The sequence below is a fragment of the Sarcophilus harrisii genome, chromosome 4 (assembly GCF_902635505.1).
Source record: "Sarcophilus harrisii chromosome 4, mSarHar1.11, whole genome shotgun sequence".
NCBI lineage: Eukaryota > Metazoa > Chordata > Mammalia > Dasyuromorphia > Dasyuridae > Sarcophilus > Sarcophilus harrisii.
This window is the reverse complement of record NC_045429.1, coordinates 259891980-259919730: the sequence shown is the minus strand read 5'-3', so window position 1 is coordinate 259919730 and position 27751 is coordinate 259891980. Positions and strand designations below refer to the sequence as shown.

At 37.5% G+C, this 27751-nt stretch overlaps 1 protein-coding gene across 2 annotated transcripts; it reads left to right on the top strand.

Moving 5' to 3' along the window:
• Positions 1 to 250: 250 nt before the first annotated feature.
• TFAP2B (transcription factor AP-2 beta) lies at positions 251 to 27420 on the top strand. Of its 2 annotated transcripts, XM_031964732.1 has the most exons (8): positions 251 to 879; positions 4332 to 4358; positions 5536 to 5994; positions 11048 to 11108; positions 18869 to 19088; positions 20677 to 20795; positions 23173 to 23314; positions 27116 to 27420. In XM_031964732.1, the coding sequence occupies exons 1-8, from the start codon at positions 799 to 801 to the stop codon at positions 27414 to 27416; spliced, it is 1410 nt and encodes a 469-aa protein (XP_031820592.1). In that variant the 5' UTR covers positions 251 to 798; the 3' UTR covers positions 27417 to 27420. The 2 variants fall into 2 exon arrangements, with proteins under 2 accessions (XP_031820592.1, XP_012404573.1); XM_012549119.2 differs by lacking the exon at positions 4332 to 4358 and having other exon boundaries at positions 252 to 879.
• The last annotated feature ends 331 nt before the right edge of the window (positions 27421 to 27751 follow it).

Below are 27751 nucleotides of genomic sequence, written 5' to 3'. Positions count from 1 at the left end.
CCAATCCTTTGATAAAGCTTGATAAAATGGAGAATCCAATGGCATGAATGAGACATCGGCTGTTGAAATCACAAGTAATTCAGATTCAAGAGCTCAATACAATGTTTAAGTTTCCAAATGACTTTAGAAAGATGGCCAGGAAGCATTACACTGACTTCCTTAGTGAGCTTTTTTGTTGTTGTTTTGCAATGAAAGGGGAGCCAAGTTACATAAGTGGGAGCCATAAATATAGAGAGACTGTCTTTAAAAACCCCAAGACCCATCTTAGAAAAACCAGTCTTCTCCTCCCTATGAATAGAAGCTTTTGTGTTTAAATACCCTGGTGAGGGTCTCTTTCCCCAAAAATCTGCATAGAAATAGGGGACTAATGGCCCCTCTTTCCTCATTATCAATAGGAAAACCAGGCATAGACTTGGATGATTCATCATTTTAAATATGGAGGTTTTTAAAAATATTTATAACCTGGAATAGATATCTATTCATTTAATGAACATTTTGAACCTCTCTTCTATGTATGATTCAGAAGTGCTAATATAGCTAAGAGTGTGTGTGCATGGATGTAAATACATGTATATTATATTTAAAATATATATGTTGCATATAACTCCTCTGTGTGTAACAGATAATGTTTTACTATCCGACCGAGGTTTACTTCTCCAGCCTATTGTTTCAGACAACACATATAAGTTGCGATGGGAGAGGAGCGCCGGATTTGGTGTCTATCCCCCATTTCCAATTATAGATGGATCATTTCAGACAGAGAAGTACTGAGAATCCAGACATCTGCTCTTCACATGAATGCACTCACCTCCTAGAGAACAGGCTGCCATCATGCTCTGGAAACTGGTTGAAAATGTCAAGTACGAAGATATCTATGAGGTAAGCAGACATCCTTATATACATCTTATATCTATAGATATATAATTAGAAATTCTTGGAAGTCAAATAGATAAATTTAAACAGAGATTTACTTGCAAATATCTGTTCAGTTTCCTCCAAGTCCCTTAACTTTTGACAAAGCTTGTTTGGGGAGACTTTAACAGTCGGGGAAAAGACTTGTAATGTTAGAATGGGGAAAATTAAATGTGAGCGGTTTATTTTTAATTTCTTCTTGTTTAACCCCCCCCCCCCAAATATTTGGGGACTCTAGGATGAAATCTAGTGTGGCTGAATATTAGACAGAATGTCATCGAACACAGAAAGGAAGGCTCTTCGCGCTGTGTGCCAGAGAATGGTGGAAATTATTTAATTTTGAGAATGGCACTGAGATTTCTATCATTTTTTTTTAATTTTCAAAATTATTTCTGAAAGAAATAGATGTAGAAAAAAGACATTCTATAACGAGAAAGAGATTGAAGAAGATAGGGAGGGAGGAAAGAAGGGAGGAAGATAGATACATAGATAGATAGATAGATAGATAGATAGACAGATAGACAGACAGACAGACAGGTTGGTAGGTAGGTAGAAATAAATAAAGACATAGATCACACAGCGAGTCAAGTTTCAATAGAAGTCAATTTCTTATTTGGTGTTTCTCCAGGCTTTACATTTTCCTTCTCCAACAATAAGAACTTACTCTTTTATTTTGCCTTTGAGAGAATCACAGTTTCTTTCCAAATGTTATGCTTTTTTCCTCATAACTGAAGCCAACAACCTTTCATCGGAATGAAAAATTTGAGAAAATATGAAACAAATTAACAACAAAAAATCAGCCATAATTATGGCTTTATCTCCCTCATCCCTACCCCAACCAGTGTAGTTTTCATGAAAAGAGCTTTTTGCAGGGAAACTCTATTCAACCAACTGTTTAGGATAGGAGAGGTGGACTTCTGCTGAGATAGCTGGAATCGCTTAATGCCTGCCCAACTCAGAATATATTTATTATCGGTTATGGAGCTAAATGCGGAAAGTCGGGAAAGGCGATTAAGGAACTTTGAAAGGAAGGGGAAAGATCGAATCCATGCGGTGAATTGAAATTGCTGCTCTCTGAACCAGCACAAGGGTAACTTCAGAACTTGATTATAGTGATCCGCTAAGAATCCGCTAAGAAGTTGCCAGTTTGAAAGTCCTTACAGAAAGGGAGAAGAATCAAGTTTACGGAAGAAAACGGGAAAAGGAAAAACTGATGAGATTGATAAGAGGGACGGGAGGCATAAAAAGGAAGAATAGAAGTGACGCGGCAAAGTTAGAAGCCAAAGGGTAGAGAAGCATCTCTTTGGCAAGCCCATGCGATCATCAGGAAGCATTTAATAAAATTAAGTGATCGTGATCTAAAGTACAAAGGCCATCAAAGCGAGGGGTGGGGGTGGGAGACGGAAAGAAAATACGATTCCGCCAGCCCTGGGACGACTTTTGTAAGCCCGGCGGGAAGCCGCCTTCCAGATACTAGGAATGATTCAACTCACAAAAGCTCCCGTCAAGCTAATTATCAACTGAACATGGGCAAAATCCGACAGAGGCAGAATTAGTATTGATGGAGCTAACCAGGATTTGCCCGCCTTTGACCATTTTTGTGTTCCATTCCTAAGAGTGGAAGGGTAGGTTCTGAGCAGCAACATTTTCCCTTGCCCATGTCCTATATTCTGAACCTTAGTGTCTCCCTGGTACCGAAGTTGAAAAATAGCTAGTCTTGTTCCATCTAACAGGCAACAAGCTCCTAAATTTTTAAGAATGAAAGGGCAGAAGGAGAACGGGTAAGAAAGGAGAGAGAGAGAGAGAGAGAGAGAGAGAGAGAGAGAGAGAGAGAGAGAGAGAGAGAGAGAGAATTGTAGAGTATATTGTTGAGTTTTGTGTAGAATGTTATTCCCAGTTTTTTTTTCCTCCCGTTTTTCCCCTTCTGGTCCTGCAGTTACCATGACTAAGAGCAATGAGTCTTCAAGAGTTGTGTCTCTGTCAACTGTACCTCTTTTTCTGTCTTTAAAGAGAGCTGAGAGTCGAATAGTAAAAAATAAATAAATAATGCATACGTACATATATAAACATATATGTGTATGTGTATATACATATAATTTTAGAAGGGTATAAGGTTAGTTTAAACCTGAAATCCAACATTTCTTTGAGTTTTAAAAATAGAGATAAAAATGTTTCCTTCGAATATAAAGCACGAATTGGTAATTATTATGCATGTATTGTGTGTGTGTGTGTGTGAGAGAGAGAGAGAGAGAGAGAGAGAGAGAGAGAGAGAGAGAGAGAGAGAGAGAGATTCCTGTCTTAGAAAATTCTCTGCTCAGAAAACAAGAGAACAACCTCAGTTCTGGAATGAGCCTATTAAAGAACGGAGGAAGGTTGAACTTTAACAGAAATGGCAGTCAGGCCAGTTGAACGGGTTCCTGAAACATCCAAAAAGGTTTTATGTTGCCCCTGGCTTTGCCTCGAAAGGATAAATTTAGTATCCTTTCAAAATCATTGCATAAATTTTAAATCTGGGTTAAAATGTGGGGATTCCTCAGTCTTCTAGAACATAGGAATGAAATGAAAGACAACTACACACTTTTTTCCTCTTTGATTTACCAAATAAACGTAATGTCCTGTGTTTAGCAAAAGTCCTTAATATCCACAGTAAACAGACAAATTAAAGCGGTTACATTTTATTTTCTTAGAAAGGATTGAGAAGGGCGTTTTATTTTTTAAATCATTACAAAGCACCAAGGGCAATCAATTTCTCGTATTAGAAATGTATAATTAAATGTAAAAGAAGGAAATATGTTTTTGTTTTTGTTTTTCGCCTCTAGCGCTGCTCTCTCCGACTTCCTTGTTCCAAATAAGCAGTGTCTGGTTTACACATCTCCTCGGCTCAGTTAATTGAAGTTATGCTTCTTCCCTGCTAAACTTTTTCCCCAACTCTGCTTTTGCCAGCCCCCCTCGTCTGATTACATCTAGTAATTCTCCACTGAATGAACGTCATTTACAATAGTAGGGGAGCTCTCGAGCTAGCTGCAGCTTCACGCTCCATTTGTCCTCCATTCTCCCTTTAAAGTAGTCGTGTAATATTAATAGTCATGAATATCAATTATTATGAGGCGGTGTAGGCAAGCGGAGGGAGGAAGGGGCACCGAAACAGTCTGAGCCTAGCTTTGGGTGGAAGAGGATTGTATCTGGAAACCCAAAGAAGGAGGGAAAAAAAGAGAGAAAAATAAAAAGAAAGATTAGCAGATCTCTGTGTCTGTCATACACTGCCAGTCTGATTTCGGGGGTGATTTTTTGATGGATAGTCTTGGAAATACCTCAAGCTCTGCTCCTGTGTCCAGAACGTTTCTCTGCCGTTCTCCTTGATATATATATATTTTTTATCATTGTTTTATTTTTAGCAGTAACCAGACTTTTTTTTCCAGATGTTAGTCCACACCTATTCAGCCATGGTGAGTTCGGATCCACGTTGTACAAGAATTGCATGCTCTCTCTCTCTCTCTCTCTCTCTCTCTCTCTCTCTCTCTCTCTCCTTTGGCTTTGTAATTTAGCACAATAATTGGAGGAGGCTGCAGCTGCTTCTCTCTTTCGCATTGTGTGTTCTCGGTTTGAGCTGGACAAGTCAGCTGGGGTAGGGGGGGCAGGGGAGGAAAAAACTTTTTTGCCATTGCTGTCAGAATTTTGAACTACTGTTTCTACATAGGGAAACTGGTTGGTTTATTTTAGCATAGCATATTTACAGAAGAAAGTTGGATTTACTAATTCCCTCTTTTACCCAGTCTTTCTGTTTAGTTTATGACCCACATTATGCTGTGTTGGACTGCCCCCCCTCCAACCCCTACCCCTTCCCAACTCCAAGTCCTCCATTTTCGCACCCTAGAGTATAATAGTGTTTGAAATGGAAAAGCGGTCTTAGGAATAACTCCTAGAAACCACAGTTCAACTTAATTTAACACTGGTTGGAGATATTATTTCAAAGAGAATCAATTTAAATCAGACACTATTTAAGTTGTTTAATTCCATCGGGGGAGGGGAGAGTGGAGAATCCGATCAGATCCTTTTTAGTATGCGAATATAGCATTATTGTGTTCTATTATAAGTGACTTGCCATTGGGACTGAGCTGCCAATGAGGACTAAGTTGGAGATTTTAAACAGAAGGTGAGCCGGAATGTATATTCGTCTCAACTTCTATTTTGTCCTGCTTTGGGCTCCTTGAATAGCTAGGAGAAAGAATTCAAAACCTTGCAGAGAGCACATACCATATATAGCACTCCTACATTTTTAATTATGGCATTTAGAAGCTTCCCCTTCTCCACCCCTACCACCACTCCTTCTCACCCTCCTTCCTTAGTTTCCTACTCGGAGGCTCACATGTTGGGTTTTGTTTTGGTCCCTTTTCCACCACCATCTCCACATCTCCCCTCCCCCTTTCCTTCTCATTTTTCTTTCCTTTCCTTCAGTGCTTTGCCTTTAGGAAATTTTGAACATGTTTGTGCAATTTGAGTGAACTTTGGGTCTAAGTTTCTGGCTTTGATTTATTTTCTTTCAGCCTTTTTCTTTTGTGATTAGTATATTTAATCAGGCTTTCTCCGTTTGTTGTCTGTATTTTTGTTTTGTTTTACTTTCAGGACCGGCATGATGGAGTCCCTAGCCACAGTTCTAGGCTGTCCCAGCTGGGTTCAGTGTCCCAGGGACCCTATTCAAGCGCCCCTCCGTTGTCTCACACTCCGTCCTCGGATTTCCAGCCGCCCTATTTCCCACCCCCCTACCAGCCGCTTCCCTATCATCAGAGCCAGGACCCTTATTCCCACGTTAATGACCCCTACTCCCTGAATCCCTTGCACCAACCCCAGCAACATCCTTGGGGGCAGAGGCAGAGGCAAGAAGTGGGGTCAGAAGCCGGCTCTCTCCTGCCACAGCCTCGGGCCGCCTTGCCTCAGCTCTCGGGACTGGACCCTAGGAGGGACTACCATTCAGTCAGGCGGCCTGATGTGCTGTTACACTCGGCCCACCATGGACTGGACTCCGGCATGGGGGACAGTCTCTCCTTGCATGGCATCGGACACCCAGGAATGGAAGACGTTCAGGTAAGAAGAGTCTGATGGGAGGGAAAAGTGGGAGGGTACACAGGGAGGAAAGAGGGGCAGGGCTGAGGGAGAGTCGCGGGTTTGCTCCATCTCCATCACATTTTCCAAGGTGTTGAGTTTGGAATCTTTACAGAAAGAGAAGTTATACACGGAGGTTTATAATATAGAGGTAGTCAGTTCTGGGCACGGACACCGAAAGTCTTCAGAAAGAAAATAGACATTGGGAAGATTATATTTTATGATATAATGCCCAGAACGGAGAAAGATTTTTTCTTCTTTAATACCCCCTTTCTGCGTATTTCTATAGTTCTTTGAGCAAACACTGGCAGTCTTTCTTCCAAATACACCCAGGAACAAATAACTTCCCCACTAAAATTAGTAAGTGAAAACTAGACTTCCAGAGTGGAAGATGATGAGAACTCTCATCTAATTGATACCTGTATTTAGAATGCAGTTCAAGATGCTTTGATGGCAAACACATCTTAGGTAGTCTTGTGAAATGTCCGTCTATGTCCAAGACGGGTTTTTCCTGTCTTTTAGGATACAGAATGATTCAGGTAATTTGGGAATACAAATTAAAGACCAATTTCTGGGAATGGGAGCAATGTAGGTAAACAAACATTTAAGGCATTATGAGAGGGCTAGAAAGTGTCAGTTCGTTTGGGGGAGTCCTGGATAGCTTGTGGGTTGTCTTTTATTCTCTTCTTTTTTATGTACCAACAATTTTCGGAGCAATATTTCCAACCTCTAGGACCAATACACCCTCCCTGCAATCCCATTACCCCCATGTGAAAAGACATCATGTGTTTTCGTGTTTAAAACAAAAGCCTCAGAATAATTTCTCTTCCATCTGCAAACCTACACAATAGAGTCTGGATTTGTGGAGATTAATTTGTGAAACTAAACAAAGAAAGAGGCAAGAAGTGATGCATTATAAACAATCTGAGGGGATTCTACTCAGGATTCTTTTTTCCTTCATTTAAAATGTCTCAGGAAAAGATTAATCTGTCCGATATTTAAGTGGCGCTTTGGAACTTAGATATTTAAGCTTAGTTTTAAGTAGAATGCATACTTTCATTAAAAACTTCTGAAGATAAGTGAAATTAAAAGGAGGGTGAAATGATTTTCCCTCGTTTTGTTTAATCTGTATATATTTAAATGCTTTGCATGTTGGGGCGTCATCGAAGGCTATATGTGTGGCCCATAATATTAAGTTTATTGGGTGCTTTTTTAAAAAAGGAATTTCACAGTCATTTGTTTATTATTTGTGGAGAAAGCACAGACTTTTAGTATTCTGATCTCTAAAGAATTTTGTGGGTAGAAAATAATTATATAGTTTTACTGATTTAATCTAACTTTGACTATATGTCTCCAGCTACATTAAGAATGTTAGAATAAAGAATATATTTAATTTTATAATGAATTAGCCAGCATATCGTGTAACAAATTATTTTTAAAATTAATCTTTCTGAGAGAATGAAGTTCGAGGTGTTGAATAATAAGTGAATACCAACTTATTATTGATGATGATAATAGTTACTAACCACAATCCGGACCACGGAAACGAATATTGTACTTAAATTATATTATAAATATTTCTATGGAAGCTTAAGATCTTGCAGATACTTTCATTTCACCTAAATATTGAGGTGAATTTGAGAGATTAGTTGTGTTGTTTGCTTTTGTTTTTCCTTTTGTTTTGGTCGGGATAATAAGTAAATTTGACTCTCTGAACGAATTCTTGGGATGGGGTCTATTAATTCTAATAGAACTGCTGGGGAAATTGTATCAACATTTGCAAATCGAAGCGAAGCTGAAGGTTCCACTGGGAAGAAAGCTAGATAGAAATATAGAAAGATAGTAGATAAGCACTTTAGCAAAGCTCCTTACATCGAGATGTCTAAACGATTATCGAATTTAGGGGTGATTTCCACCCCCCATTTTCACTCCTTCCCCAGCTCCTTGGTTATTTTAAATAGTTTTCACGTTGCAAAATAGCTCATGGAAACTCTTTTCCATAGCTAGCCAGAGATACACCAGTACTCTAAAACGATTTGCTCCAAAAAGGATGCACCCCCTCCTTCCTTCTCCTAGTTGCGTCCCTCCTCCCCAAATTCCCACCCTCTGCCACTCCCACCCCCTTTCAGAAGGAAGAGGGTGGCAGAGGAAAATGGTTTCACTTATTCAGCTACGATGACTTGGGTTTCCTAAGGTGTGTAATTGGTTGGGGAGAGGCCGTTCAGTTGATAGAGACCAAAAGATAAGGAAGCAAAACTAAGGGAGGGCAGAATATAGTGCAATAGGCAAACAAACCTCGTGCTTCTCTATAACGGTTCATGGTCTTACCGAGTAGTTGTGAATGGAGTTTGCAGCAAAAAAGAAAAACAAACAAACAAACAAAAAACAAAACAAAGATACCATCTTATGGTTAAATATTGCCTGAATTCATGAGTATGTGTGTCCTTCCAACAACTAGCTACTACGGAGAATTAGGGTGTAGGTGTTTTTTCTTTTTGAAAAAAAAAAAAAAGGTTAATTGCAGGGTCTGTAAGGTCAGGACTTTGCCCTGGAGGCTGAGCATCTGCCTTAGTCCGGGGAAAACGCAACGGAAAATCGCATCATTCATTTTTCACAGATCTATTTATTGCGGTAGACCCAAAAATGAAGACACGAACTTCCCAGTCCTGCCTCTCCCAGCTTTCATACCTGATGGAAGCATGGGATGTTTCAATGAAAAAACGCACACACATTGACTCACCCGAAGGGCAACCGCCCAGACTGGGAGGGGTGGGGGGGGGGAGGGGAGCTAATTAACCAAATGCTTCTAATATTTTTTTTTAATGAAACTATAAAACTCTGTCAATATCTATTTCAATTTACTCTCAGGGGCTATTAAACCATCAAATCGTTGTTTGGGTTCTGTGTATGCTACATTTCACTCAGTGTGTGTGTGTGTGTGTGTGTGACAGAGAGAGAGGAGGAGGAGGAGGAGGAGGAGGAGGAGGAGAGAGAGAGAGAGAGAGAGAGAGAGAGAGAGAGAGAGAGAAACTTTTTTTTTTTTCTGATTTGTACGGATTTGTACACAACTGTTATTTTCATGCTCCTCTCCCTCCTCTCCACTACTACCTAAGCATGTGAGGAAGTTAAGTTGGAAGTGGAGTGGGGGGTAGGACTGTATAGAAAGCATCCTAGTCTCTTAAAGCAACCCCTGGTATCACTTTTAACTAAAGAAGTCTAGTAATTAAAAGTCTGAGTTGTTTTTCCACGTTTCCGCATGCAGTCCTAATTAAATCTTTACGATCCTCTCTGTGACTATTAAGTGCCAGCATGCTGCGTGAATATCCTGTACAAAAACCCAGCAGGCGGCCGTAATTAGATAGAAAATCAGACAAGAGTCTTCTCATTAACTACAACAACTAACCCACGTTGCTGATGAAGCGTAATATATATGTATATATATATATATATATAAGACACATATATGCATATAAATATGCATACATGTATATAGATCTACAAGTATATGTGTGTGCATATTTACTTACACCCGGAAATGTGTTTCTTCCAATTTATAAATCTCCCAACAGACATATGTAGATATGTCATGAATGTATGTATTACTAGAGGGATTAAAATCAATTTATATTTCATGAGAAAAGGGACATAATGATGTAGCAATTGCAACACTTGAATTTGTTTTCTAAGGATAAAAACTTTGCTCATTTTTCCTATGACAGAAAAGTGACTTTTATGTAATGCCGTTCCATTTGCTTAGATTATTTCTTTTTTTAGTGGATTTGACACTACACACATGTTTATTTGTATTGAAGCTCCAGTTATATATTGTACTATGATGACATGAAGGCACTGTTAAAATATATACTCTAAAGTACTTACTCTAAAGTATTTTCCTTTCTATTTATATCACTCCAAGGAAGTTAGGGAATATTGGACCCAAACAAGAGAATTCGGGGACCAAAAAAAAGTATCTAAGTTTAAGAAATATATTTAGAGGTTCTCCCTATAGAAGATCAAATTTAAAGATCATGCCTATATTCAGGTAATCATGTAAATGACCATAGTGATTTTCCATCTAATCAATATAGGCAATACTTTTTTTTTTTTTTTAAGTGTATACTACATTCAAGGGTGATTTTACTGCAGCCATATTTGTGCTGGAATCAAAGTTGACAATAAGTTATTTTTCGTAGAAATCTGTTCCAAATAGTTATATTCAACCTTAATTTTCTGACATAATTTTATAGGTAAGATAGAATACTTTTATTTGCAATTGCTTGACTTAGTTAAGGTTTTATTTGGGGATGGGGAAGAAGAGAATTGTGGTTTATGTCATCTAGAATGAACACCTTCCTAACAGGTGTGCTCCTTGCTGGGAAAGAATACCTTTGTTGGGAATAAAACAAGTAAATTATTCAGGCTCATATTATTCTCATTGCGCAGGGAGACGCTCACACATGCACAGAAAACATGTACTAACTACAATAGTTGTGAGATCCTGTTTGCTTATAAATGTGTTCTTGTGTTGCTGTTTGCATTCCACTTCCAATTGCTCAGACTTTAATTAAAATCTCATAATGTAAACTATTATGCATAAAAAGAATTGTCCTTGAGTTATTTAGATGCAGAGGAATAAATTTATAGTAAAAAGAAAAATCGTCCTTTATAATCTTCTTAAAATCATATAGATACTACAGCTGTTCTCAAATTGCTGTACTCCTTAAAAGCAAATGATATAAGGGTTTATTGGATGCAAAAACATCTATGGATTATCTATGTATTATATGATAACAAAACCCAATATTGCATCCCAGATGGCTCTCACCTTTTTTCTTCTTCCACTGGAAGATTGTATTATTTGGATGAATTTCATTTCCAAGTCAATTTGGGGGTAATAATAATAATAATAAACCACCTCCCTTTGTGAATTAATATAAATGGAAATAACAGGAACTCCAGTTTGGAATGACATGATTTATGTGTGTGATTCTTTAATATCCAGTCAATTTGAATAGTGATGTTTTTATATTCACAGTCAGTTGAAGATGCCAATAACAGCGGCATGAATCTATTGGACCAGTCTGTCATTAAAAAAGGTATGGATTATCTTCCCAAAGCAGACCAACTTTTATTATGTATTAATGACTTTATAATATGTTTTCACTTTGAGGAAATTCTTTATCCTATGAGACACAAATCTATGTCCACAATGATATAACCCTAGTAATTGATTTGACTGACTGTTGGAAGTGGGAGTTGGGTTGGGTGGGGGAGAGGTTGGAAGAGAGAAGAGAAAGGAAGGGTATAGGAAGAGCTAATATTGTGACTTTACTGGTCCTATATTGATCTAAAGGGAATGAAAAGGACCTTAAATGTGTTCTTTCAATTGTGCTCATGATCACAGGACTTTGCATAGCTGAGAAATCCTTATTTGAAAAATATACAATAATTAGAGTTTGCAAACAAAATGCCAAGGTCATTTTTATTTTCTATTTTTACTCTTTAGTAATTCTTTATCTCAATTAAGAATTTTAGGGAGGTGAAGATTCCAGTACAGGTTGTTATTTTCCTATTGTGTTAAATGTGTTTGGTAAACACACATATCCCAAGACGTAGTCAATGCACATTTTAAAATCTTCATATATACATACACATACATGATTTAATGTGACTGCAGAATCACCCCATACTGTTAAAGGGCATGTGATATTAACAAATGTTTGTAGTCTCTCATACAGCTGTAAGCAAAATAATTAACTAATTAAACTAATTAAATGTAATTACAATAACTCATTTCGGAGGTATTGCAGCTGCTTCTCTCTCTCTCTCTTTCTCCTTTTCTCTCTCCCTCCCTCTCTCTTTCCCTACCTCCCTCCTTCCCTCCCTCCTTTCTTTCTGATAATCACTGCGAGAATTGGTGGCGATTGCTGCAGAAATTTGCACTCACCACAAATGTAGAAATCTAAATGTGTAAACAGTGAGATCTTTAATTATCAAAAGGACTGCTATTCCAGGACACAGTGTTAAATAGTGTAGGATGTTCTTTAGCAATGCCTGGAGAATGTCTATACTTATGCTTAATGTCAACAATGCCGGGTCTCAGTAGTTTAGTATTCATTTGATCCAAATGAAATTCACAGTCTTTACCAGAAAGGATTCTCTGGAAAGCTATAAAATATTCTAAAAGGCCAGAACATTCAAAGAGTTGTGGAATACAGATTTAAGATGGGCTGATGTATTCCAAATTTCCTTTTTCTTTTAGGATGGTACAGATAACATATCTCTTAGCTTTAGGGAAAAAAAACAACTGCTCTAGAATGAAATAAGGAAATGTTGGAATGAGGACATGTTGGCACTTAGGTTTAGAATCTTGAGGTGGAGTGTCAGAACTGGGTAGAAAATTGTTAATGTGAAGTGCTGGGTAAATTTTGGGGTAAATTTTGTTCCCACTCCCATTTAGTTACTTTGGTTTTCTTTTGGCTAGTTTGCTTTTAAGTCTGCATGTTTTTCAACCTGGATGTTCAGACTTGGAATGCTGCAGTTTTTATAAAGCATGCCCTCTTTGATAGTGAATCTACATAGTCATCTCTTGAGTTTTCTCTTTCTCAGCAATTGCTGAGTGATTTGTGGAGGGAGTTTTCCTCATTTTAAATTCATATCTATGATAGTAAGGATAGTATACTAAAGAGTATACTCTTTCCCATAGATTTGTTTTTGTTTGATTTAAGCTAGGTTGTGTGTGTGTGTGTGTGTGTGTTTGTGTGTGTAAGGAAAAACACTTTCTTTGTACTTTGGCTGTAGGCCCATATAGCAGCATGTGGAATCTGCAAAAGGAAAATAAAAGAGATGAATAATAAGAAATGGTAATAATATACAGCCTTTGAAAATATTTAGAATTAAAGTTTACAGGCTAATGCAGCAGAAGCTATATATCATGACATAGTGTTTTCATCATATAATACATATGTATACCTTAATACAGTATGAATGTGAATATAAATGCCTTAATGAATAGGAAGAATTAAGGATAACTTTTTTTAAAATAAAAACTTTTAAAAGTTTTTGATCCTTTTAAACTGGCACAATTTTTATACTAAAAAGTTTTGTGCTTAACTTATGACAGAACACAAAACGATCATATGCTATTGTTACATTCCAACCACTCAAAATTTAAATTTATTTGTGGAAAGGTGAACATAAATTGCTGTTAGGTCTATTGTTCACATTATTTAATAAATACTGCATCCTACTAACTGCAGAGAAGATACCATGAAAAAAACTTATTTTTTTTAATCTTACATAAATTGTAAAAGAATTAAAGAACCATGTAACAATTGGTTTAAGATTTTATTACTCTTCACTCTATTCTTCTCTACTCCTTTCTTCTCTCCCACATCTCTGGCTCCCCATACCATAACCTTTAACAAGAATATGTCTACTAGGTTAATTGTGAAATATAGGATGTGATTTCTGAATTGGATAAACTAAATTTTAATAATTAGCATGGGGCAGAGTGGTTTAATATGTTTTCAAACAGACTTTTGAAAGTTTCCATGAATAGTTTAACTCATGAAACAGAAGGTAAAGGGGATTATTCAAGACTGAGTGTCTTCGAGGATTTTATGTTTAGGAAATCACAGGAGATTGAATCCTAATGAACTTGGGTATTTTGCACGCATTCTTTCTTCCTAGAATAATGGTAATTAAAAAAAAAATCCATGAGGTTTTTTTTTTTTTTTTTTGGTGGGGGGAGGGGATTAACCTATACAATCTATCATTTCTGTTGCTGTCTTCCCATAGATTCTAGGCTTGCGCTCTTGTTATATTTGCTATCTGGGCTTAGTTGACATTTCTGAAGTAATTTAGTTAAGAGGAAATGAGTTGTTCCCAGTAGAGAGAGCAAACGAGTAGAGTGAAGGTAGCCAGCGTGATAAATGGCTCTTTCATTTGAAGATCTCCAGAGCTCGTTTAAGGCTAATTTTCTGTATTAGCCCCCTTTGAGCTATTAATGCAATAGGCAGGGACCGTGGCCCCTCATCTCTGAGCTGCCCCATTAGAGCTAACATTAAGCTGCCAAGTCTGAACTCCATTGTGGGGGAGGGGGGGATGTGCGATAATGAAAGGTGCTTTTTAAACTCTTCTAATCTAAACTGGCAGAGGGTGGTTAATACGATTTGAAGGGGGCTGGTCAATGAGCAATCAATAAAGTAATAATGAGAAGGATGCGGTACATTAACAGTCTAAAAATCCAACGAGACATTAAAAAATCATTCTTAACTCTTAGTTCCATTAAGATCAGGAAGGTTGGGGGGGGGGAACCCTGTTTATGGAAATAATCGCCACTATCATAACACGTTCCCAAAAAACTCAACTCTTTTTACAACATTACCAGTATTCAGAACCCAAACCCAGACCAAAGAAACAAGTCATAGAACACCCTGAAATCTGTGACTTTGTAAATCTAAAATTCATATATTGTTGCGATGGTTCATAGTTATTTATCCGTTTTGGGGTTTTATTTTCGTGGTTTCTCTTCAAGCTTCTCCATATTTTTCCTGCTAAAAATACCCACAATTCTTCCCCTCTCCCCACTGTAAAATTGTCGCTCTGTCTTTTTCTTTAGCAGAAAAACAAAAGTGTGGTAGAAGCGCATTGAATTGGATTTATAATGATGAATATGTAGGGTCTAATTCTGTTCTTTCCTCTAACTAGTTGTGTGACTTTGGGCAAGTCACGTAACACTCTCTGAAGTTACATTTCTATTAGAGTAAGAGATCAAGTTTCACTTTCCCTTCGCTTTCACTGGGTTGTGCGGTTTGGTGTGAAAATGATTTGCAAAATGTGAAGCACTAAAGAAGCCTATTCTTGCATAATTATGTAAAAGCATTTTACTTTACATTAAGGTGAAAGCATCAGGAGTCCCTCGATACTTTTACAAGTGTCCAATTCCTTCGATAGACACCACATACATCCCCATAGTTTTTTTTCCCCCACCTCCAAAAGGCAATAACCACATTCTCAGAGAAAAAAAAAAAAGTCATATCCCAGCTACCCAATTAATGGAATCGCAGATACCTGTAATGTGAAATGTGACTTACACACGAGGTTTCCTTCTAGGGATCTGATTTTCTTCTGCAAGTAAACTGTCCCCTTTGGGCAAAGATACTCTCAAGTACCATCGAAGCAGAATACAATTTTGTTTTTGAGGTGGAACAAAAAGTGGTGCGGTTGTAGGGAAAAGAGGGAGCTAGAATTTGAGTAAATGTTTCAGAGAGGGGCTGAATTTTAGAAAGATCTCCATTTGATTTTTAATAGCAAAAGCTTCTTTCAGGTGATTTTTCTCTTGCCATGGGGCAACATCCCATCCAGATACACTTTACTCCCCCATCTCCAGTATTAAATTGATACAAGGAAAAATTAAAATGAATCCAGACTTCTCTGTCAACCAGAAGAACCCAAAGTAGAGATTCCAATCAATCAACAAACATTAATCAAGCACCCACTATGTTCCAGGCACTGTGCTAAGCGCCTGAAAAGTAAAAGTTATAATATTAACAATGTTTTATGTAGTTCATTAAATTAATATTATCCTTTGACTTCCCCACCGTCCTCCTCTCTTAAGTAAAACTTTGACCTCTGTAATGAAATATTGATTGTTTAATAAAACATTTCTCCCCAGCCCCTTCTTATGTGGAGAAAAAGGGTTAGATTAAATGTATTTTTGTATTTTCTTAATCTTGAAGTTGCCTATACAAGCTAAGAGAATTGGGGGTGGGAGGTGGGGAATCACTCAGATTTAATGTATGCACAGAAAATTGTAAACATGTAAAGAATTGAAAGCTTCACGCTGAGTTTTGCTATGCTCCATTTCTTTACCATTTCCTGCTGTCGTTTTAAACCTATCTCACTCATCTAGAGATTTCGTGCGCAAGAACAGTATGCTCATAATTACTAACAAATCAACCGGGCACTGTTGCACTGTCGGTTTATTGATAAGCTGAGGGGAAACGGAAGGAACGAGACAAAGAGAATAAAATATTAGGTTAATCAGGTACAAGAAAAGTGGGTTGGGATGTGGGCAGGTGGTGATGGAATAGAGTTTGGAATAGGAAAGGGTGCTTTAGGGAAATGGGAAAGAAGTCATATTCAACAGAAAGAGTTAAAATCAGAAAAGAAGTTTAGGGCTATGTATGAGGATTAGAGGGAACTATTTTGACACTTGAAACAAATTAGAAACTACAACTACAACAACAAAAGCCAAATATACAATCATATATATTTGTGTGTATGTATGTATGTACATGTTTCTGGGTAAATGAAGCTACTCCATTCATTAGGCACTTTTGAAGGCTGATTAGATCAGTAGTATTTAAATGCTAATATATATGCATAGATGCACACATACCTTCTTGTGCACACGTGGGAGGTAGTGAAATGTATTCCCCAAAGGAACTGGCTCTTGTCAGGTAAATCAGGTAATTAACAATAGCTAAATTAGAGGGAAGGTTATAAATGTCTCTAGAGCTATGGTTTTTCAAGAGACTATGTCTCTGGAACTTCCCAAATGTGATGATATCATACATCTCAGGGGATTTTAAGATATCCACCATGGATTTCATTTCATGGCCTGTGGGAAAAAAGAATTTGTGGTGAAGGGAGAAGGGGTACCAGAATGCAGGAGGTGGGATATTAAAAACCCATATTTCTCTGACATTTTAATCGAAAATGATGGGAAATTGCATTCGATCAAAAACAAGGTTTCGTTTCAGTTATTTGTAACATTATGTTAACTTTGGAATTTTTATAAGTGGTATTTAGTAATTTCAAAAATATTGAGTGTATCAAAAGGCAGAGGAAATGGTGCTGATAAATTGTAAGGAAGAATAAGTCTTCCAGGCTTATCTAATGCACCTTCCAAGTGTTCTAGAGCACTTGTTTGTTTTGCCTTAGGGGGTTCAAAAGTCCTGTGTCTCTCTGATGTATCAAAAGAGGTGCTGCTGTCCAAATAGAAGTATATTAAAATTGATTGGGTTTGTTGGGCAGAGAAATAGAAAGACAGGTCATGACTGACAAAATATTTAGATAAACAAAGTGACTTTAGCATGGGTCACTTTAAATTTCAAATTTCATTTTCAACTCCATGAATGTTTTCATTAGTCTATTGTCAGATGAAAATATTCACTGCTGAGGGAAAGGTGAGGAACCCTAGAATGAAAACAGCTTTTCAGAATCCACTTAGAAAGTCAAACACTGGCAAATCATCTCTGCTTTCTTTCAAGCAAAAAATTTGGATGAAGTATTTTGTGTTCTGGACTAATTTTAGTGGAGATGGGGATAGCAGTGTTGAAGAGAAAGGAGTAAAAACCTCATTTAAAATATGTATGATTTAAAGTCCTGAAAATTCTGTATAACTTATGTCTAGTTTTTGATTCTCAAAAAAACATCCTTATGTTGGTCTAGAGTAGAGACTACAAATAATTGCATGAAATAATATATTTGTAATTTGGAGATTTTTTTGGAAAGATTATAGGCAGTCACAAGGTTCTGATTATGAAGTTGTGCAGTAGTGAGCAACAGCAATGGCAAAGTTTTGATTTATGTAGTCTGTTCAAATGAAATTACGAAATTGTCAGATGACATAACTATTAGATTCTCTTGGCGTAAAGAGTTTGACTTGACAATGTGGAACAATAAGACGAAGTTAAGATATTCCTTAAGTCCTAAATTTCAGGGGAGAAGAGCCCCTCTCCACCTAGATTTGAAGTGTCAGAATTACCTAAAGACATTAACTAAAACATCATGCCTACCTAATCACCTTAACTGCATGCAAAGAAGAATGGAGATCTACCAATATTAGTTTCTGGAATCAGAAAATCTGATTGTGTTGCTTGCCTGACAATTACAACTTAAAGTTCTTCTTTTCTCTTCCTTTCCTTCCCCCTTACTTACCAATCTTGCTTAGAAAGCAAGAAAATAAAAAACGCGATAAAAAAAAAATCAGTCTGGAGAGGTGGAATGTACTTTAGTTGCAGTAGCAAATAGCTATTAGGTCATATTAACTTCTGTATAAACCATACTTATAGTACGATTTGTTATCAATTTTTTGCCGAAATGAAGCAATCTTAGGAAGACCACCCCTTGAGAACAGGAAAAACGGAAAGTGATTGGTTGATTGGAGCACCTGTTGTAAACCCTACTCCTCCATACAATTATGAACTTATTATTTGAATTAAATTTTAAGCATAATTAATGTCACTAGGAGAACTATTTTCATTTAGAACTTGAATCATTTGTATTTTTTTCTAGAGCTATCTTTTTTTATTCCTACTTTAAAAATCTTTAAAGTTCTTTTTATCCAAACCTAAAGCCCCAACTAAGCTTTGTAACAAGGGTGCTTGAGTTCTGAGTTGATGAACCCTATAGCCACAGTCCCTTCTCTCTCTATTCTAATTTAGACTTTAATAAAGAATAAGAGAATTGATTCCAAGTGTGAATTCTCTAGAAGAGAATGTCTATCCTTTTTATTTACTCTCAAAGAAAGATGATTCCAGTAACTGTTTCCCTAATAAATAAAGTTATAGTGGAAGTGAAATTAGCAGAATCAATGTAAAAATAATATCTTACTTCATTTGAATTTTGGTGATTATTTTGTGGTGTTGCCCATCCATTTTATTTTGACCTTTTAGGACTACTGTGCCAAATCAACAAACAAGACTACATTTTTCTGTTTTCTTACCTAGTGTGTTAAAGGAAGGTGGGGGAGGGATGTTACTCTCTAATTGGGGCACAATATTACAGAGATGGATTTTAATTTCTTGGGCTCCTTTATTATGTTTTTTTTTTTTTTTTTTTCCAGTTCCAGTTCCTCCCAAATCTGTGACTTCTCTAATGATGAATAAAGATGGTTTCCTGGGAGGGATGTCGGTTAATACAGGAGAGGTGTTTTGTTCTGTTCCTGGTCGTTTGTCTCTGCTCAGTTCAACCTCAAAGTATAAAGTGACGGTAGGGGAAGTTCAAAGACGACTCTCCCCTCCAGAATGCTTAAACGCTTCTCTTCTCGGCGGAGTCCTGCGAAGGTAAATCTCCTCAGCAACTTCTCTCGACTAGCCCTTCCCTCGTGCCAATGCCCGGTAGAAGAAATTTTGCAATAAGTTCTTTTTTGCTTCAGGGTAAGGAGGGAGGCAAAGAAAGCAAAAGCTAAGTGATAGCTTCCGGAAGCATAGAAATGAATTCTAGATACCTAGAACATAACGGGTGTATCCAAGGTTAGCTACCGAAACACACACGCACAACACAGAACAAATAAAATGTTTTCAAATTAAAGCAATCAACCCACAGCACAAGTGTGCACCTTCCCCCCTCCCCCCTTGCTTCCTCTATGATTGATTTTTTGGTCTCTGCCTTTCTTGTTCTGTCCTCTCTAGGAGGTACCTGCACAGCACTCTAAAATTTTCTTCCCTTTCATACATGACTAGCCCGCATAAATTCAATGTGCGGGTTTCCCTCCCGCCCCCTCTGTAAGCTACTTCCTGACGTCCTTTGAGTCATTTCCTACTTAGAAAGAAGTGAAGCAACCCCCAAGGGTCCCCGCTGAAAATCGGCTGTGGAGATGTCATTTAACTCGTTTCAAAGAAACCTAAGGGGGATTGCTCATACTTCCATTGTCCTACTACAGTGACAAATAGTGTTTTTATTGTTGTTTTTGTTTCTTTGTTTGTTTTTTCGTTTTCACAGTCAGTTCATCAGTGTATCTCTTTGACGAAATACTTAATGAGAAAATCCTTACTTTTTTTTGTCGGCTTTAGGGGTTAAGGAAGCTTTGTCCATTTCTTGGTTTTCTGTCCATAATGCGGAGAAGAGAAAAGAATTATGTAGATTTGATTTCTTAGGGTCCTCTCTCAAGATGAAAGCAGAGTCTCGTGGTCTACTTATTGGTGTTTGTTTTCTGGTCTCTTTTCAAGTACAGCGGAAACGTGGAGCTCTCCCCAGCAGTGGAGTTTCAGAATTCCTTGAAAAGTTTTAGTTTTTCATGCAGTCATCTACCTAATAAACATATGTACATACATCTATGACATATGTGTGTAGACAGACATAATGATAAGCCTGCCACTTGTATTCCTTCATACTCTAGTAAACCTGCTCCTTCTTCTTTTCCTTGATTTGGTCACCTGTTACTACAGACGCCATATTTCCCTTGCTTCCTTCACAGAGGGAATGGGGCTTTATAAGGAAGAAGAACGGACAGGTAGGTGGCAAAGGCTTGGGAGTTCTATCTTAAATACTATCTGCACATTTTCTGCTTCAGTGACTTATCTAAAAGAAAATAACTGTGTGTGCGAAAAAAAAAATCTGTGTGTGCGAACACGCGTGCAAATCTTACCTTCTCTGGACGGATATTAGTACCTACACACTAATGATTTCCATCTGGTATCATTTGTTCTTCAGAGATAAAAGAAACGTACTCAATTTTTAAAATGTCCTGTTTTGCAGAAATTAAGCAAACCTCAGCAAACTATCAGCAAACAACCAAAAGGAAAGGGGAAAAAATGTGCTAACCTCAAGTTAAAACCTCTTCAAGCTCCAGTGGTCTTTAGATTGCTAAGTCTAAACTTTGTTTCAGGAACACTCTGAGGTTAATCAGAATGTTAATTCTTGCAATTTCAGAGCCAAATCGAAAAATGGGGGGAGATCTTTGCGAGAAAGGCTAGAAAAAATCGGTTTGAATTTACCCGCGGGCAGGCGCAAAGCCGCAAATGTCACTTTACTCACCTCCCTGGTGGAAGGTAAGCAGAGAATTGCAGTTCATTTTACAGACTGGCTGATCTTAACTATTTTGTTTGTAGGCTGACATTTTACATGTTTCATGATTAACTGGAAATCATTGCAATTTTTTTGTGCCTGTATAAGTCAAGCATCAAAATAGATGAGATTGCAAAGATACTTTAATAATGGTCGAGAAGGCACAGGTAATTTTTCATAGAAGAGACTGAAAGTTTACTTTCCACTAAAATAATCAGAGAATTTAGATCTGAAAGAGAACTGGGAGGTCAACAAGTTCTATCTTCCATCCTACGAAGGAATCTCATCTACAATATATAACCTCTGCTTGATGGAGTTACCATGCAACCTTCCGGAATATACCTGACATTTAAAAAAAACAAAACAAAACAAAACAAAACAAAATTTATTGCTTTCTTATAAAATAGAAAGTTTAAGAATCATGTCAGTTCTGCTGTCGTACATGCAGATGACCTTGAATACATTACTTCTGAAATTTAACTTAATTCGATTCAGGATTACTTTTATATCCTTAAGAAAACGCAGAAGGGGCCAGTAATACGCTATGAGGAACTATCCGCTGTTTTTTCATTCGCCATGATTATACGCATTCTAATTCACTCTTCTATTTGTCTTAGCGTGCTTGTGTTGTGCAATAAGTAAAACTGTCCACACAGTCCAAATAGAGTAGAATAAATATAAAATTCAATCTGAACAAAAACCGAATAAATAGGACCATCCAAATGGTCCTAGCAAGAAGCAGTTGTGGAGTCTGATACATGCTTTATTATATAGATTTTGCAATTGCAAAGTAATAACTTTGATGTTCTTAAACTCTTCCTTGTGGATTTCGTCTCATTACATTATAGTCACACTGATTTGGGGGTTTGGATGAATGTAACAAAAATGGGTGGTTTGATTATTATGACATTATATCTGCAATAATTAAGAACTACTCACACAGATGTTGAAAACAGCTTTGCATTTTAACGTCTCATTGAAAGTGTTACCTATGCCAAAGGCTGCATCTGGACAGTTGCCAGGATGCCTATCTCAATAATACTATGGATTTTATTCATTCAAGTTCAGGCACGATTTAGTAATCTACAGTTGAGAGAGAGACAGAGACAAAGACAGAGAGAGAGAGAGAGAGAGAGAGAGAGAGAGAGAGAGAGAGGCAGAGATAGACACAGAGAGAGGCAGAGATAGACACAGAGACAGAGATACACACAGAGAGACACACACACAGAGAGACACACAGAGAGCCAGAGACAGAAAGGGGGGAGGGAGGGAGAGGGAGAGAGACAAAGGAGGAGGAGAAAAAAGGAAAAGGAGGAGGAAGGAAGGAAGGAAGGAAGGAAGGAAGGAAGGAAGGAAGGAAGGAAGGAAGGAAAGATCAAGATGGTATCGGCTTATCAATTAGAACTGAGACTCCCAGCAGAGAGCCCGGAAGTCTGCTGAAATACTATCATTTGGTTAACAGCATTCAAGCTGATTAATCTATTAGTCTATTACGGGAACTCCCTTTAATAGTCCCTTTATGTGACGTTTAAAAGTAAGTCACTCTCATTCAAAATAATGTGGTTGTGGAATTATTAGACATATCTGTTTTGCATGTTCTGAATCTTCCCCAAGAGCACCTGGAGCAGTGCTTTAAAGAATTTTTTAATGCTTTATTCTGAAGGGGCTGCGACTAAAGCTGCTGGAATCCCCCTAGAGCCTTAGTATTCTCCAGTTCCCAGTCTTCTTCTGGTGACAGAAAGTACATCAGTAGGAGTTTGATGACACAAACCTCTGGAGGGTAGAAAGCTGAAACCTGAGTAGCAGGGAAAGTGACAATTAGAATTAAATTTGGAATAATTATTTCTTTCATAAATGCATATATGTATGTATGCATGTATGGTTTGCCTGGGGTTTTTCCAGTGTAGTGAGAAGGTGAGGAATGTAGTGATATTTAGATTTTTTTTTTTAAGTGGGATTGATGATGCTTTGGGAATTGGCAGAGAAAGAGACTGAAGAAACAAGGGTCGAGTCTAGTTGGGCAGTTAGGCATTTTAATTCTCTTACAGAGGTAACTTCCGAATATAACTTGCTACTTTCTTGAAACAGAACTTAGGATACCAGTGGACTGAAAATGATTATTTCGACAAGACCAGGCTCAAGTTCAGGCTGAAAAGATGTTCAGAAGCTAACATTGGGTGGGGTACAGAAACGCTTCTTTCCCTTTTGCCTTTCATTCTTTCCAGTTTTCAAAACTGCAGTTAGCCTCCACCCTCTCCTATGTCCTTACACCATAGGAAAGGGAAGTTGCTGATCTTTGTTATCCCCTTAGGCATGTTTGGGGTGCCATGCTAATCATAACCTTCGTGGTTGTCTTTTCAGGAGAAGCTGTTCATTTAGCTCGGGATTTTGGGTACATTTGCGAAACTGAATTTCCCGCCAAAGCTGTTTCGGAATATCTAAACCGGCAGCACACCGATCCAAGTGATCTGCACTCCCGAAAGAATATGCTCCTGGCTACAAAGTGAGTGTTACTGTTCCCCGGTCTTCTCTGGTCGAAGCCTCCTATCTTTCAGACTTTTTAGCTGAAGCATTACGAGGCCTTCACTATCTGCCTTTTTGATCCACTTAATCTCAGAGCAGTCAGTGGGGGAGGGGGGATTGTTTTCCGGAAAACTCTCTAGTTCCATCTCCTTGTATGAAGCCCTTATGAGGAACTTTTATATATCTCTGGAATGCTGGTCTGGAAGTGGGGTGAGGTGAAAAGGAATAACGGTACAAACCCCATGGGATCTATTTTTCGCCCCTCCTTTCCTTTCCTTCCTTCCTTCCTTCCTTCCTTCCTTCCTTCCTTCCTTCCTTCCTTCCTTCCTTCCTTCCTTCCTTCCTTCCTTCCTTCTTCCCTCCCTTCCTCTCTAACAGTGTAGTTATGGAAAAGACATTTATTCTCTCTGAGCCTGGTGGTGATGATAAGATCACGGATCAAGAGCTGAAAGGGATCTCAGCCTTCATTTAGCCCAACCTTCTCAATTGACAGATGCAGAAACTGAGATCCTGAGTGGATAAGTGACTTCTTCAGTGTTTATAGTGTACAAAAAATAGCCCAAATTCAAACCAATATCTAGGCCCTTTCCACAAAACATTTATAGTACTTACTTCAAAGGGTTGTTGTTGTGAGATAATGAGATAATTTCTAGAAAGTGTTTTGCAAACTTTTAACCACTCTACAGATATTGTTTTATTAATACTTTCCCTCCCCCCCCCTTCCTTCCCTTTTTACCATTTCTTTTCTCTTTTCATTATATATCTTTGGGTTGGGTGTTGTGTGAGATTGATTTTGAATACCCTGAATTTGTTTCCAGCAATACTGGAATTTTAAGAAAGACTGAGTATGGGCTTATTTACATCCCGGTCTTCCTTAGATTTTCTGTATGCTTTTTTATTCGCAATTGTCCCTACGCTACATTGTAATATATAAATAAACATGTATGCATATATGCATGACGAGTATATAATATACATGTGTATCTATATGTACCTTCACCTCTAATTACTATGTTTCCAACGTTACTGTTTATCATCTTCCACAGACTTGTAAAATTTACTACAACTCCAGAGGGGAAATAGTAAATCTATTGCTAAATTTAGGTCTATAGCTCATTTGAACTTTTACAGTGGGTTTTCTATTTATTTGATTTACTCCTGTCTTTGGCTTCTGTGTCATATTGTTTGGTGTTTTATGGTCGGCTTAGGCCTTCAGTGGTGCAGCTCTGCATGTTCTCGCACGTTTATCTTGCAGGCACGGCCCAAACAGCGATCATTTATTTAGTGCTCTAGGAAGCGGTTTGCTCCGTTGACAGCGTAATTTAAAGAAATATATGGAAGGCTGAAAAATCATTTGCTCAAATTTGTCCAGATGTTTTCTAGACGTGATTTGAATTTGATTGCCCCTTTCCGCAGGGTCAAAAGATATTAATGTCCCAGAACTTTAATTGCTTACAGACCCTGGTTTGGGCTTTGAAGATTTAAAATATTTGACTCTACCATTTGTTCTTCCAAATTCAAAGTTTCCTATTTGGCGCTTAAGTAATGTAAAAGAACTCAAGGAAAGACTGTAACAATTTCCCCCATCAAAGCTTGTCAGGGATTTCCCACAACTCTGAGCAGATTTTGCCTCTGAAGGGCCAATCACCTATGAAATTGTTGACACCTTCCTCATTCTCTTAACCAAATCATTCTTCTCCTGTTTCTTTGGAGGAAGAGTCTGCTCTTTTTAGGGGGATCCCAACTCTGTGGACATCTTTAATTTGATGCTTTTTAGATAAGGGAAAAGATCCTGTGAGACGGAAAAAGGGTCAATATTGAAAAGACAAATATATGTCTGAAAACATGAAATACATTTTTCCTTAATGTAGTGAAATGATGCTTTTGATGACATCACTTGAAACGGAGTGGGGTCCATAGAATCTTCCAAAGTCTTTCTTTCTTTTCTCATTGCCCTGAAAAATCAAGAGAATCAAACCTAAGGGGGCTACCAAACCTGAGAAGACTGCATTGATTTCTCTTTTTATGCAGCATTTCTGTGCTAATAATCTTCCTGACGCCTTGATGGTAGTGATGGTGGGATATCTTAAATTTAAAACTGTACCTATTTTTCACTCATAATCATGGGACAAAGGTTCTCTGAAAATTGGGGTAAATGGAAGAAGAAAAGAGAAGGGGGAGATCACTAATGTATTTTTATGTTCTTCAAAGTAAGGGGAAAATGTTGCAGAAGCAAGAACATTTTTCTTGGTCAGCCACTCTAGAGAGGAAAGTCTTTAGTATAAATGTTATGATGGCAAAAATCAAATTGCATTTTTGTACCTTCTTTATGAAATCTGCCCTGAGTCTCTCTTTCCTGCCTAATGTAAGTGAAGGTGTTAATTTAAGTCTACAAAGTGCTAAGATCTGAGCTTCTGATATAGGAGAGAGGCCTTACTTTCCTACTGTACCCTCAGCATTCTTTACTGGCCCATTGAAATATTAAAAGAGAAGATATTTGTTTCTCCTGATGGAATGGCATCTCTGGAATTCTGTGCCCTTGTTCAACCAATCAAAAAATATATTTTTTTAACCTTCTGGAAATAGTATGAAATATACCTTTTTTAAGGCTGACATCTTAGTGGATATTAATTGTTGCTTCATTTTTTTCCTTTTACAACTACAATCATAGCAGTCTATAAATAGTTATGCATACAATAATTCTAAGCTGGATTTTTTTCTCCTAATCATAAATATTTTGAATGTTACACATTTTATATCCACTTATTCCCCACTTGTTCTCCTAAACTTCCATTCTTTGGGTTTTGAACTACTGCTATAATCCCTTATTTTCCTAAAAAAAAAAAAAAAAAAAACTGATTAGTACCTAAACTAGAAACAGTATAAAAGATCTTTTTAAAAAATTAGTAACCTCCCCTTTCCCAGATTCTCCAAGTAAACTTTTTAAAATGGCATCAGCATTCCTTCCTTCTCTGTTGGCATAAACAGTGACTGGCCTTGGGGCAAACCAGCACCTTGTCAATTTGTAGAGTTGCAGTAAATGATATTATGCCTTAGTCAAACTTATGAATGAAGAACTAAATGTGTAAGGGTCATTTGTTTTTGATGCGAAGGTGGTTAGAGAGGGAATAAAGTTTTGGGAAAGTGGTCTTGGAAAGAAAGAAGGTAGGCCAGAAATCAAAAGAGTATCACTTTTGAGGAACAGTGGGAAAGAAACTTGGATTTGGAAAAAAAGAGGATCAACTTGAAACTCATTTCTTTGTTGTATAATCTTGAACTTGTTACTCAAACTTTTTCAGCCTTAGTTTCTTCATCAACAAAATGAGGGACTTGGATTACTTGTTCGTAAAAGTTGTTTCCAGTTATAAGTCTTTGGGTGTGTTACATTTAAAAAACAAAACAAACAAACAAACAAAAAAAACAAACCTTGAAAATAGTCTCAGGGTGATATGCAATTGTCCAAGGGTGGAGCTCATAGAGTCAAAATACAGAAAATAAAAAATTATAGAGAAAAGTCATAGAAGAAAAGTAAAACAATATTGAAATTATCTCTCTTCTAGGCTGGGAATTCCTACTTCCATGCTTTCTTTTTCAACCACAGTTGCCTAGTAACAAGCAAGTGGAAAGAAAAACAATAGAATTATCTAAGTTGCCTTTATCATGGCTAGAAGTGTCACTGGGTTTGTTGAATTTTTCCTTTTTTTGGTGACAATAAGGAGGAGGGGAAGAAAAATGTTGATGGAAAGTATCATTTTTGCTGTTCTTATTTCTTCCTGTGTAGGCAACTGTGTAAAGAATTTACAGACCTGCTCGCCCAGGATAGGACACCTATTGGAAACAGTAGGCCCAGCCCCATTTTGGAACCCGGGATTCAGAGCTGCTTGACCCATTTCAGCCTCATCACCCATGGTTTTGGGGCTCCAGCTATCTGCGCTGCCCTCACAGCACTGCAGAACTACCTGACAGAGGCTCTCAAAGGCATGGACAAGATGTTTTTGAACAACAGCACCACTAACAGGCACACATCTGGGGAAGGACCAGGTAGTAAAACTGGAGACAAGGAGGAAAAACACAGAAAATGAATTTTTTTTTAAAAGGAAAAGGGAAAATCTTTTAAATAAAAAAAGAAAAAAAGAAACATTTTAATTTTAGCTTTAAAATATTGGATTGGCTTTGGAAGAATTATATTAGGTAGAGCACACACACAAACAAAAGTTAACAAAAAAGAAAAGGAAAGAAAAATAACTTTTAAAAATCAGAGGCGCACAACGGAGCAACAATACTGGTTCTTGGTGTCTATTCAAGATACACTTGAAGACAACCTCTCGGATTTTCCACATCGGTTCTTTCGATCTTAGTAATGCTGATAATAATAATAAAAAAAAAATCCTGATTTTTTTTCTTTGGAAAAATAAAC